This window comes from Actinia tenebrosa, unplaced genomic scaffold, assembly GCF_029948245.1.
Source record: "Actinia tenebrosa isolate PJP-AT-01 unplaced genomic scaffold, QUT_ActTen_1.0 PGA_scaffold16__25_contigs__length_10494907, whole genome shotgun sequence".
In the NCBI taxonomy this organism is placed as follows: Eukaryota; Metazoa; Cnidaria; class Anthozoa; order Actiniaria; family Actiniidae; genus Actinia; species Actinia tenebrosa.
Window position 1 is genome coordinate 7,677,966 of NW_028292576.1, and position 14,027 is coordinate 7,691,992.

The 14,027-nt window shown below is 36.4% G+C and overlaps 1 protein-coding gene and 1 long non-coding RNA gene across 3 annotated transcripts in view; one reads left to right on the top strand and one right to left on the bottom strand.

Moving 5' to 3' along the window:
• LOC116309104 (uncharacterized) overlaps positions 1 to 7,307 on the top strand; it is a 23,988-nt gene extending 16,681 nt beyond the window's left edge. Inside the window, exon 15 of the mRNA XM_031719658.2 lies at positions 956 to 7,307. Within this exon, the coding sequence (XP_031575518.1) occupies positions 956 to 1,209 (254 nt within the window). The 3' untranslated portion in view covers positions 1,210 to 7,307. The remainder of the gene's footprint in view (positions 1 to 955) is intronic.
• A 567-nt stretch (positions 7,308 to 7,874) lies between these two features.
• LOC116309107 (uncharacterized) lies at positions 7,875 to 12,743 on the bottom strand. 2 transcript variants are annotated; one of them, XR_004198582.2, is made up of 3 exons: positions 11,898 to 12,743; positions 9,233 to 9,319; positions 7,875 to 8,770 (listed from the first exon to the last, which is right to left on the bottom strand). It is a non-coding gene; the product is annotated as an uncharacterized LOC116309107 (long non-coding RNA). The 2 variants fall into 2 exon arrangements; XR_004198581.2 differs by lacking the exon at positions 11,898 to 12,743 and adding an exon at positions 9,692 to 9,851.
• Positions 12,744 to 14,027: the final 1,284 nt, after the last annotated feature.

Consider the following 14,027-nt stretch of genomic DNA (forward strand, 5'->3'; position numbering starts at 1 on the left):
GTTGTTTATGGACACGCCTTGACTTTTATCGCTCTTCAGAAAAAATGTCATTTTACATTTTACTTATGATCCGTTGCATATAGTTTGGTTACATAATGCATATTGCTTACCATTCATTGCCAATAATGACATTAAGAGATTCTTCCAGTTGACACCAAGCGCTAGGATACAAGTTATTGTTGATGTGTTTCCAACGTTGCCCACATTGAATAGATCTCTTCGTCTTGGTGCAATGTTTACATTTTCAGACCACACGTCATTCCCAAGAGTATCATTTCTTTGTTTAACGGTTACGCATAAGAAGATACATGAATATGCAGCTCACAGCGCAGGACATAGCAATAGGTTACCAATTCTTATGAGATTAAAATTCTTTTGTTTTGTCCGCCAAATAGCCCACTTCCGAGATATGCTTTGCTTGTCACGCATAAAGGTTTCAGTATGAGGTTACGTGCTATATGCTCAGTCATTCGTGACAGGCGGTAAGAATAGTCCCCTTCACAGTTCCCTGCGCCATCTTGAAAGGTAGCCTTGCCTTTGCATCGAAGCGAGACGAACGGTGAGCTTGCAATGATAGAGACCTTTTTTAACACCTTGGACAATTCACATGTCTCTATCATTGCAAGCTCACCGTTCGTCTCGCTTCGATGCAAAGGCACGGCTACCTTTCAAGATGGCGAAGGGAACTGTGAAGGGGACTATTAATTTAATTTAGCACGTAGCCTCATACTGAAACCTTTGTGCGTGACAAGCAAAGCATATCTCTGAAGTGGGCTATTGAGCTGCTTTGACGTCACATGCAACAAGTCTATAGACACGACTCAAACAAAGAATTATATTTTAAAGGGAATGAAAAATTTGCCTGTAATGAAAAATAGCATTGGACCAAGACGAAGTGGTCCATTCAACCCCATGCCTTCACTGTATTTAAATACTTTTTCACTTTTATTCTTAGCGAATGACGAGAAAGAAGGAGCAAACCTTAAGGTGATTATACCTATAGTAGTAGTAGTATCCCTAATAATTGTCCTGGTCATCGTGGCTGCATATGTGTGGAGAACACGCTACAGTAACTACAAAGCTAGCATAAGTTACTACAAGGAATACAAAGACATGGCTTCCAAACCACTGGAGGAAGACTTCGACGACAATGAAACAACCAAGGTGTTCGATGATGGAGGACCCAGATGTAAGGTGGAGTTCGCATAAAGTAAGAGCAAGAGAATATGAACTAAGAGAAGGGATCCTCGTGCCCCATCATGTGCACACTTTGATGCTATTTTTAGAATCTATTCTAAAAATATCATCCAATGTTATCATTTATTTGATCGTTTGATTTTCTGCACGCGCATAGTACGCGCGCGCTCTACGCTGTTTGCTAACGTTTTCTTGTTCTTTTCTTATGTTTTTCAATTTCCTGTCGTATTTGCCAAGCTTTCGACGTGCACATTCATATTGCAGAGTTAAAATAACGGAAAAACCCTAAAAACATAAGCAAACAGCGTAAAGCCCGCGCAGTAAATGCGCGTGCAGAAAGACAAATGGTTTAAAAATAGCATCAAACTGTGCACATGATGGTTACAAGGCTATATAGGGGGGATTCCTTCTCTTAGTTCATATTCTCTTGGTAAAAGTCATTAATCATAACGTAAATCCTGTAGAATGCCTGTTCACGTTGATACTACTGCTCATGCTAAGAAATGTTGTTCTTCTTTTTGTAATCAAAAATTTGGATCTTTCAATTATTTTGTAGTGAATTGACTAAATACTAGCAAAAAAAGGATATAAGTATGATATAGAATATTATATTTAGGCTGCGTTCATAATGTATGGAAGAGGGGGGGGGGGGCAGGTGAAAATTTGAAATGTCCAGAATAATTCTTAACTCCCCCCTTAAAGTCATGCAAAAAAATACGATCCCCCCTAAGCAAGGCTTGTAGATTCTTCCAAAAATTGTGCATCGCCTCCATTTTTCTGATAAAAATTTGCCCATCCCCCCTTTTTTCCTACCAACGTTTTCCCAATCCTCCCTCAATTCACCTGCCCACCCCCCCCCCTCCCCCCTTCTGCCATACATTATGAACGCAGCCTTATATGACGAATTCCGGGTCCAAAATGCTATAGTTCTATAAAGATTTTTCTTTACATTTTCTTGTCAAAAGTTGTAATTATTTCAGTTAGAGGTGAAATCATTCAGAACATTTTTCACTTTATTCTATCCGTTTTTCTGAGCAGTTGGACCCGGAAATACGTCACAACATAACAGCTCTATTAGTATATGTAATAGGACTCCATGCTGTCCAATTAAGAAATTGGAATTAGGAAAATTCCGAGGACTGACAAAATTGGATGAGGCCGTAGGCCGAGTCCAATTTGTCAGTCAGAGGAATTTTTCGAGTCTAATTATTTCTTGATTGGGGAGCATGAAATCCCATTACCTATTAATTATATAGCTGCATAATTAATCCCATATCAACAAGACCTGTCCAATTAAGAAAATAATTGGACAGTTACATATATGGGATTAAAGAAAATATAATTATTATAGTAATTGTGAATGACAGTTTCACAATTAGAGAGATATTCTGTAGTGCAGTGCGCCCTTTTCCTCGTTCATTCAAAACGTAATGTTTGGAAAACCTGTGGCAAAAGGCTCGGGTCGTGTGACATAAGAGATAAAATGACTGGGAAAGAATCTAGGTAAATGTATTATCATGTAACGTGACATGTATATTTCATGACATTAAGATAAAACTGGCTCATAAAAGCATAAAAATTAATAAGGTAAAAACAGCTTTATAACCCTCTTTGTGAAATATTTTGCTATTGCTAAGTGTTTAAGGTTCCTGCAAAGCCAGCTTCTCAAAATTTGCTGCCTTAAGATTCGCGCATAATTTTCCCTAAATGCCGCTGGCCAGACGTGAGAAGTTATTTTTTCTACTGTATTTATCCCATGGCTGGTCCCTAGGGGATGTAAATAGATATATATATGTATTGGATTGTGCGGGTCGCATTCAATTATATTAAGTCCACCGAAAGCATTCTTCAAACTTCTATAATGTGTAAGGCCTAGGGCAAACGTCGAACTTTCCATGCAGCGAACTTAATTACATCAAAGAATGCCGCCTCATTATCACCTGATATCCATTGTCTTTAATGTGAGTTCGGTGCATGGAAAGTTCGACGTTTGCCCTAGGTCTTAGTCATTTGGTCTTAAAAAGGCAGAAGCAATGACAATCTAAAATTTAGCATTGATATTTTTTGCACATTATCGCAAATATTAAACTGGTTGCTTCTTTTTATAGTTTCTATTTATCACTAATATTCAAGGCATGAAAATTAAATTAGAGCACAGATTGCCTAGGTAAATTATTAATAATGCTAAAGGCTTAAAACTGATAATATTTAATAGATGTTGCATTTTGTACGCTATATATAAAAGCTAATGCTTGATAAATAAGATAATCGCAATAATTCCATTCTGGTTAATATATAAGAATATTTTCTCATCTAGTTTTTTATTACAAGAGTTTAAAAAACTAATTTCAACTTTTTTCAACAAAAACGAGACGAAAAACTACAAATATTTCCTAAAGTAACTTAGGAGATTTTCTGTTGTGTTGACTGAGGAATTTAATATTTATATTCTCTGGTTACTAATATGTTTAAAAGTTATTCTAACAAAAATTCTCAAGTGTTTTTTGTATATTTATTTTCATTAATATACATTTTCAGACCATATTTAAGGCTAGAAACTTAAAAAAAAAATTTTCCGTCCGTACCAAGAGCAATAGCAAATTAAGAAATTTTCAGCGGATTGGAAAACTGGTCATGACCATGACTCGAGCTATAGGAACTGGGTTTCTGAATATGGGTTTTACTTGTAGACTGGGAAAGAGCTAGACCATCACGTGTTAGATTTTGAGCCAATGAGATGTTGATAAGTTTGGACTGATTCTCAGACCTCCCTTGCCAAACTATTCATGAATATTTTTTACACGAAAAAAACCCAGTTGAGTAATGTTTTCGTAACGTAATATAAAGAGTGTGAATAGAAGTGGTGTCTCAATTTAAAGACGCAGGGTCTCATGCCTGTCAGTGTAAAAACGACAACAAAAGATCTTGTCTGTGACTAATATGAACTACTTCTAATAGTAACGTATAAGGACTGACGTAAGACTGGTAACGAGGAGGGAATAAACCGATGGTCGCTAGAGATTGGGGACGAGTTCATGTCCATGATTTTGACCAATCGAGACCGAGAGAGTAAAAAGTAAGAGTTTTTGTTGCGCATAGCGCATATCTAAGATTATCATTATCATGTAGAGGTTAAGCTAAACTCTGTAAACGGAATATATACATTTATTTAATACTACATTATTGTTTGTTAAGTTAAGGTTTAAGCTAAGTATTTAAAATATTTATTTCTTCATATATCGTAGAGTTATTATTTAGGTCTATTAATAAAACCGGAGCCCAAGTTATACATTTCTTCTTCTAACACTGTTATATTGACATTTCGATATCAAAAATCGCTATTGGAGTTCCTTTGGTTGTGTGGCGGCCATTTTGGACCCTAACCAGGGCCTCTTCATGAAATTCAGATTGTACTTTACATTTCAGTATTTCTTTGATATCTTGACCACAATTCATCGGTGTCGTCCAGATATTTTAATCTACCATTAGGAATCGATCAAACACAACTCAAAAGGAAGGACATATTCAGAAAAGCTTATTTTGAAGCGAGAAGACTGCTAGTCCAGAACTGGACCCACTTTTCACAATTGTGTTTATTGTTTTGCGCGCGCAAGCTCTCGATCCAGATCCTCTTCTCATGTTTTTACCGCGCGCGCGCAGATAAAAGTGGGTCCAGTAGTGGACTAGAAGACTGCTAACTATATAAAAGATACAAATGTTAACATGGGCTCATTGTGTTATAAAGGTTCTATATTTAACAGATAAATATTGATTTTATGAAACATGAATAATCTAATTAACATTAGTTATATATAAAACAAAGACCTTTGGTTGGCTTTTTTTCTCATAAGTAAGATAATTATGATTTCTTCTCAGAAACGCAGTAGTTTCATTCCGAAACAAACTTAATTCATTAAATAAAAACCTCGAAAATTATGATTATAAAACTATGGAAACCGATAATGTAAATATACCAAACTATAAATTCTATAAAGTTTTCCGTTTAGCTTGTTATCTTAGTATAAACCACATTTCAGTGTGCTTTGTCCTACTAATGTGAACGACCAAAGCTTTTCCGGCTTTTCATCGTTACTTCAGCCATCTTGGAAAACATTTAGTCTTGATATGAATGTGAAGCTCACCGCTATCTTGGCTATTCGAGACCGCTGTGCATGAATGAGAATTTATTGAGATTAGGTAGACCTTTCCTTCTCTCGTGTTTCAGTCTTGATCTATTTTGGTGTAGTTTCTCCATCATGGTTGATGTAACTTTGAGGACGTCGTTCTATATATTAAAGTAGGGACTTTAAGATTTACAAAATCTTCGACGGCGACGTCTACCGGAAGTGTAAATAACTTCTCTTTGGGGTTTCGCGCCTTCAAAGTCTGTCTTCCCTGTAGATGAGTTGACTTTACTGACAATGTCTTGAATAAAATCTCCAATGAACCGAACCCCAAAGAGAAATTATTTACACTTCCGGTTGACGTCGTCGTCGTAGATTTTGCAAATCTTAAAGTCCCAAGTGTCTAAAAGGAAAGGTGACTTGCACTAAGAGGTCACGTGATAAAATGGGCCATTGTGGCTAGCATTCTACAGGATTTTAGCTATGCGAGAATGTAAAAAAAAAAAATGGCGGATTCGGTTAGTTTTTTTGGTGACAAAAGGTAAGTTTGCGCACTAAATAACTATAAAAATCCCCTTTTCTTGCAAGAAATATATTCTTAGTAAATATCTAAAGTAGATTTTTGTTATTAACTCGCCAAAAAGAGAAAAAATATGGTATTTTTTGCGCTACAATGTGAAGACCTACGAAGTGTTTAGTCTTGTTTTGCCGGCTTTATGACCTCAAAACAACGACTTCTTGTCGAAACTTTTCAAGTATATTTCAACTTCATTCTTGAAAACTGCATTTTTCTTGCAAGAAATATACTTTTAATAGATATTTTAAGTAGAATTTTGCTGTTCATTCGCCAGGAAGAGGGAAAATATTGTATGTTTTGAGGTCGTGAAGCCAGCAAAACGATACTAAACACTTCGTAGGTCTTCACATCCTATTGCAAAAATACCATATTTTTTTTCTTCTTGGCTAGTTAATAGCAAAAATGTACTTTAGGCATCTACTCAGAATATATTTCTTGCGAGAAAAGGGGATTCTTATAGTTATTTAGTGCGCTAACTTACCTTTTGTCACCCAAAAAACTACCGAATCCGCCATCTTTTTTTACATTCTCACATAGCTAAAATCCTGTAAAATGCCAGTCACAATGGCCGATTTGATCACGTGACCTCTTAGTGCAAGTCGTCTATTGTTGAGTTTAGTGATCGCTAACTTCGACCGTTTGATTCGTTAAGTCTGTATGTACATATATATACCGTTCTTCAATACTTTCCTTATTATTGATTAAGAAAATAAAGATTAATAACTTTACTGCATATGGTACAATTCACCCATATGTCACACGACTTGTAAAAATTTTACCGTATGGTAAAGCTTTATTGTGGGTGAAAAGCAAAAAGAAAATAAAGGGAGTTGTTTGTAACTTCGTGGGCACACGTGTCCACAGGTAGCCCAAGCTTGGTTTCTGTGGTGACCTGTTATAAGGAAATGTATGGAGATACATCAAAAATTTCAATAAAATCATTGAAACGTGTAATAAAGCTTCGAAATTTTACCCGATCATTGAGAAATAGCACTTCATTCGCTCTGCGTGGTTATTTTTTGAATTTAGCCCGTTTTAAGGATTTTTTCTCCCACCAGTAAGAAATGGGAAAAAATCTTAAAACGTGCTAATTCAAAAAATAACCACGCAGAGCGAATGAAGTGCTATTTCTCAATGATCGGGTAAAATTTCGAGGCTTTATTTCACGTTTTGATGATTTTATTGAAATTTTTGATGAATCCCCATACATTTCCTTATAACAGGACACCACAGAAACCAAGCTTGAGCTACCTGTGACGTGTCATGAAAGTTTGATCTCTGAAAATTGATCACGTGCCATGTCATGTGACTTCTGGGTGACTTTACCTTATGCAGTACCTAAAAAATAATGTTGTAATAAATAAGCTTAAAATAAGAAATGAATATTAAAAGTTAAGAGAATAAATGAACACTGGCATTGTTTTTATTCTACTTTTGTGTTATGAAAAACCTTTGTAAAAATTGATGCTTAGTTGGGAGAGTGGCTTCGGGTCTTTGGAACTCCTTGAAATGATAACATGACAGGGTGCACCTGCGCAATGATCCACTTTCCTCTCGACTGGCTTAAGTGAGGAAATTTAAGGGTGAGACAGGAAAAACAAAAGCACTCGATCAGCTTTTAAATAAAAAACTTTCAATGAGAACCGCATCGATTTATTGCCTGTCTTATCAAATATGTTCAGACGCCGTCTTTCTTATCCCAGACCCTGGAAGTGCTCTGAATGGTGGGCGAGTGATCACCTGACCCGTTTTGCCGGTTTTCTTTGAATGGACCAAATCCACTTGGGTGTACTTTAATGTTTTGTTCATTTCAGACCAAGTGTTATTCTCTTGAGAATAAGATTTTTTGTTTTAGTCGTATCCATCTGCTCTTGTTCAACCGTTAGACAAAGAAATAACACTCTAGGGAATGACACATGATCTAAAATTGGAAAACAGGGGATTAGGACTATTACTTTCACAGTACCAAATGCACCGATGCTGGAACTTTTTTAATACTTTTTTTTCAATACAAATTACAGTAATCTACTTCAAAACCACAAATTCTATCTATAATGATTAACTGGAAGCCCAGTGCTAATGAATTCAAAACCATATTCTTCAGTCGTTCTAAGAATACATATGCACTTCATTCATATATATACAAATCATTATTTATATCATGTGACGTATATCCGGTTCCCTTTAACTAAGACAGGCCAACCAAAGTTAAACGTCATTTCCGGTATAAAAGCGGGATGACGCTCGGTGAAAACGTTTATAATATTTTCCTTCAGGGAAAACAATTTTCGATTGATTCATCTTGCACGTCGCAGCTCGACAAATTGGCACTGAAGGGACAAGTATCCCGACAACGTAACTGACAAAATATGTCTTCTGTCGTCAACGAAAGATTTCTTCATTGATATCCTTGACCCCGGTTAACTGGAAATACGTCACAATAGTAAACATGTATAAAGCGTCTTCACGTGACGTCACAGCAGCCATAATGGTGTACCAAAACAATTTTCTATCCTCGTGGAATTGAACTCTATTTTTATGCAAAAATTGTGCAGAAAGTTTCTATTGTCTGGTAAACAAATATGGATGCCTTGTCACGTGAATGAAAACGCTTTATACTCGGCACACGATCGTTTTCATGCAGTAATCCAGGGCTGACATATAACACATTTCCAAACACAAAGATATCATCTCATGAGAGGCTCGATTACTACATCTATAGAAGCAACCATCAGCAGCCCTCGCTTTGCATCTTTTATAGCATAGATTACAGTTCCCTGGACGTAGAGAGGTGTAACACTCGCAAAGCGAAATCAGGCAGAATAGGGACAGTATTGCTACAGTGGTCTTCATATTGAACGGTTTTTTTAATCTGTCAAAAAAAAAACAATGGACCGTTTCGTTACTCTAGTGCGCATGCTCATCAACATGATACGTGTCACGCAAGACCGTTACCAACATGAAAAGTCTTATCGCTGTATTAATTTTACTGATTTAACCTGAGTTTCAGGCCCTAGGGGAGGGGAGAGGGGATCGTGCGCTCAAGTAATACTAAGTTGGATCACTGTGCACTGCCTTGCTTTAGTCCTGAAATCCCCGTGACCAATCACCGTCATGCATTATGTGAATTGGGCTGAACTGTTTGTCCAATCAAAATGCAGCTAGAACACATTATTCTCTCACAAAACTAGGTACTCCATAGAAAACCGTCCGTCTAACCGCGATTCATAGTCAAATTTTCAAATACGTGTGTTTCCATGGGGACTAAAGTGTGCGGGGTCAAGCGAACGATCAAAAGGCTTTTAACGTCCATCAACCCTATCTCTAAGCTTACCTTGTTAACTGTGCCTAGAGTTCAAGTATTTTGGCGATGGTTGATTTATAGTAACTGAAGTTTGGAATAGCGTCACAGTCTTTATAACTAGTAAAAATAAAAATCAATGTTTTTGATGTTAGGATTTAGGGAGCTGGAAGTACAGAAAATAAAAATGCAGAACAAAACAAATATATTAAAGATTTTAGCTTGTGTTCTCCCTCTGTTCACAAACTACAAAGATTTCAATTATGGATTAAATTAAGCTTGGAAAATCCATTAGGAATGTCTGTCCCATGATTTACGATCACTCGTTTTAGTTTAGCTAGACTCAATATCCCAATATCTATGACTGATTTTCTTTCAATTCGAACGATCCCTTTGCGTGCTGTACTTCGACTTTCCATTTAAGACCAGCATTCCCTGCGCCAACTGACGTCATTTTTTAACAGGAACATAATAATAATCTAATTGATTTACCTTCAGTCTTCGGCGATTTACTAATAAAATCCTTACACAAGTATTACCAACTGAAAACTCTTTGTGTTGACTTTTCCATAATTCAGTGAACGATTCTTTGACTTATAAAGCTATGTTAGAATGACGGAGTAACGAAAAATCCGGATTCAAATTCTCGGAGGCTCAAATATTTTACGGAAATTTACAGGCGAAACCACAATCTAAAAATAACGTTCGGGGCTAATAAAATGAAATTCTTTGTTAACGCGGGATTGCTTTAATGACTAAATAGGAAACGTAGGAACAGAGAAATGTAAAGTTTTAGATATTCTTAATTCCGTTCTTTACAAGACTTAGCCCTATCAAGCCATCGCAATATTTGAGAACTTAGAATTGATGGGTTGCAAGCATTTCCAAGAGAGTTAAAAGACAAAAACATGGCGGCCATTGTGGTACCGTTAACAATGGATGCTAATGAGAAACCTTTTGTTACATGGTACCAACATGTCCGCGATGACGTAACGTGCAAACGAAGAATGGGATCGTAATCCTCAAATTGTATAAAATGCCCAAATCTGTGTTTTAATTCTAACGTTGTAGTGAAAGTAATAACAGTATGCAGCACAATTCTGAGTGGGCAAGTTTCATGCGTGTTTTCCGATGCTTTGGTATTCAAATGGTCTCCCATTGTTGTTGTGCGTCATATCCATCCAATCAAATCCCGTCCAGCTTTTTTGACTTCATAACGTCATACTCACGACAGACACACGAATTACTCAAACGTGAGTGCCATATTACATATGTATATAAATACACACCACAAACACACATATATGTCAACTTATTTGATTATCGAGAAATAGTTATTATATAGATATCGATGAAATACCAGGTTTTCTCTAGTGTCGAAAACTGTCTTTCACCAGTGGAAGATACCATATCTTTCACACTTGAAGATATCGCTGTTGAATAATATAATAATAATATAATATGATTTATATAGCGCCTATACAAGTCGGCTCTAAGCGCTGTAAAATATATAAAAATTATGATTCAAAAGCTAGTTTAAACAAATGAGTCTTAAGGTCTTTCTTAAAAGTTTTTATACATGAAGTGTTTCTAAGAGGAGACGGTAGTGAATTCCATAGAACAGGAGCAGACACAGAAAAACAACGATAACCATAAGATTTAAGATTGTACGGACAAGTAACAAGAAGCAGTTCCTTGGATGAGCGGAGAGTTCTTTTAGGTTTATACACAGTTATGAGATCAGACAAGTAGACAGGAGCCAGACCATGAAGTGCTTTGAAAGTGAGGAGTAGAATCTTAAAATTGATGCGATGTTTCACAGGAAGCCAATGCAGAGAACAAAGGACAGGAGTGATGTGATTATACTTCTTGGAGAGAGTTACAAGACGAGCAGCAGAGTTCAAAACATATTGTAATTTATCAATTTGAGCATTAGGTAAACCATATAGAAGAGAATTACAATTATCAAGCCTGGATGTCACAAAAGCATGGACAAGTCTTTCAGTAGTATGGACGGAGATAAATTTACGAATACGAGCAATGTTACGCAAATGATAGAACGACGTCTTACAGATATTATTAACATGAGGAACCATTGACATCACAGAATCAAAGATTACGCCAATATTTCTTTCATTACGGGATGGTTTGATAACCTGATCGCCAAAGTGTAGAAGAGGAGTAGACAGATGAGGATTATACTTCGAGGACAAGATAAGGAGTTTAGTTTTTTCTTTGTTAAGTTTAAGTTTATTTTCAGTCATCCAGTCATTTATTTCACAGAGACAGGCTTCAATCGGCTTGCTATTTTAATAAAGAATTTTTGAGCTTTTGTTTTATTTAAGTTTCATCGATATCTATATAATAATAAGATTATTCAAATAAAATCATGTTTGCGATCGACTTATTGTCGTAAATTCTTATCGTTAATGTTGACATTATGACTATCAATAACGTGTTCATTTATTCATTTTGTCGAAGTTTCTCTCGTCGATAAATTTAATTTACTGATATATAAGCTACAAAATTCGAAAAATCTAATCATCGAAGGCATACTGTAGTTTTAAAGAGACTTATGAGGATTTTTCAGTTTTTTCTATAAGCTATCTCTTTCGTTAGATTTTGCAATTAAGAATCATTATACAATAAAAAACTGTACGATACTGAAAAAGTGATTCAAGCACCAAGATTAACTTACCTCGTAAGAAAGTATGCTTCGAAGCTGTTGTCTAAGTTGTCTTGCTTTGAAATTATTTCTTCAAATTTACCGCTCGTACTTCAGTAGAACTTAGCTTTAAATGATTTTAAATCTTAACGGTCAATCTCTATATCTCTCTTTTTATGTGCTATTTATTACAAGGTCGCTTAGTCTTAGTTGACAGATGCTAGACTTGTTAAGTCAATTAGATGACTTATCTTTTATCGCTGTAAGTCTGTTGGAAGATATAAATAAATATAATGTCGAATCTGTGAGATAAAAAATCTTCAATTACAATTTCTATAGACTAAGAGTTAACCGTTTTATCTAGGTGGATCGGTGATTTTAAAAATCTATTTGCAAATAAGATTTAAAATTTATATTCTTGTATCAGTTTTGTGACATTGTTGTGTGACTCGCTGTCCAGCTTTGTCGCTATCCTTCCACCAGAACCTCTCGAAACGACCGTTGAAATTTGACACGTATGGCTATAATCCCTGCTTAGAACCGATTTTGTAGAGCACCTCTGGCATGATTACTTGTGTGTTTGTCTAGACCAAGATGAAAACGCCCAGTAATATATCAAACGATCTCTTGACCCCGAGGCAGAACTTGCTGCATGATCGAGAGAGATAACCTCGCCAGTGCTATACTTGTGGGTAGAACAGACTTGCTTCTGTGGGGAGCCACAATAAATAGTCATTTCCATACAGGATCAGACAGGATGTCCTGGACGAGGGAGGGAGTAGCAGTAGTAGTAGTGGGTTAGTTGACTCCCTATCTAATCCTCCGGCTATTACAGACGTTAGCAGGGCTGCTTCAGATTAAGTTTCCCGATTTTTAAATTTCCTTCCCGCAAACAACAAACATGGCCACGTTTTCATCTTTTTCCTGTATTTCGCGTTTGCCGTAACCTTAAGAGGTTAAGATTCTCGTTTACAGCAAACGTGAAACGTCAGTTGACCATTAAGAAACTCTTTAAAATTAGTGAAAAGGAATCGCAATGATTTCCAAGTAGTAGATAAAAATAAGAATGTGTGTCTTTGTCGAGAAGGTTTGCAGAAGGTTAAGTGAATTGTAGGGAAACGATGAAAACGTGGTCACGTTTGCCGTTTGCGGGAAGAAAAAACGGGCATCTTTAATCTGCCGAATATTTTCTCTTCTGTAAACGACTGTTGACGTCGTTTACATGGTCATGATGATATATTTATATATCTCAGTATCTATGACCATATTATCATAGCCATGTAACTTTATATGTACGAAAAATAACACCAAAGGCATTAATCCTTATTACAATAGATCATTAACATTCGATGTCCTTTAATAGTTTTAAATATCATTGCCATTTATCAGGTATTATCTTAAGGATGAGAAAAGTTTGCAAAAGAACGTGAAAATTTGCGGCAGTATTTCCGATCGAGTTCTTGTTTTTTTCAATAAAAGACGTAGTTTTCCTTTACACCGTCCGTGGAAACCCAACAGAATATCGAGGGCAAAAAATCTTCTGTGCAGACAAGCAAAATAGTAAACTTGATTTATTTATTTATTGAAAAATCCGGTACGTTTTACGTTTCTGATTATCTTGCTGACCTTGGCTGTGCGAGTCAAACGGTTATCAAGTCACCATCGACTCCCCTGTGGGGTACGTTTTAGGATGTGGTGCTCTGGCGCATTAAACTCTGTCCAGTATGCGATTTCCTGTATGTTTGTATACCTCCAACCATCTTCCCTTACGATAGTATCCTTCCCTCCCCCACCCACCAAGCCCTGGATTCCTAAGTTGGTCGCATGTCAAACTTATATCCATTGCAGTTTTGATTCAAATTTTCGTAATTTTAAAGCCGCTTTAATTGAGGGAAAAGTCCCCAAAAAGGAATCTGGGCTTAATTCCAAATAAGGTGAGCTTACCAAATATAGATATAGGAAACGACAACTTTATTTGAGAGAAAGCTTGATATGGGCTCCGCAGGGTTGAATAAGTTAATGATTTGCAATACAAACCAGGCTCATTCAGAAGGTTCTAGGGGGTATCAGCATTTTATAGACTTGCGAATGTGTCGTGTGCCTGAATGTAATTTAGGCGAAGTTAAAACCGAGTCAGTGCCTTCTGCTTGACACTACTCCCAA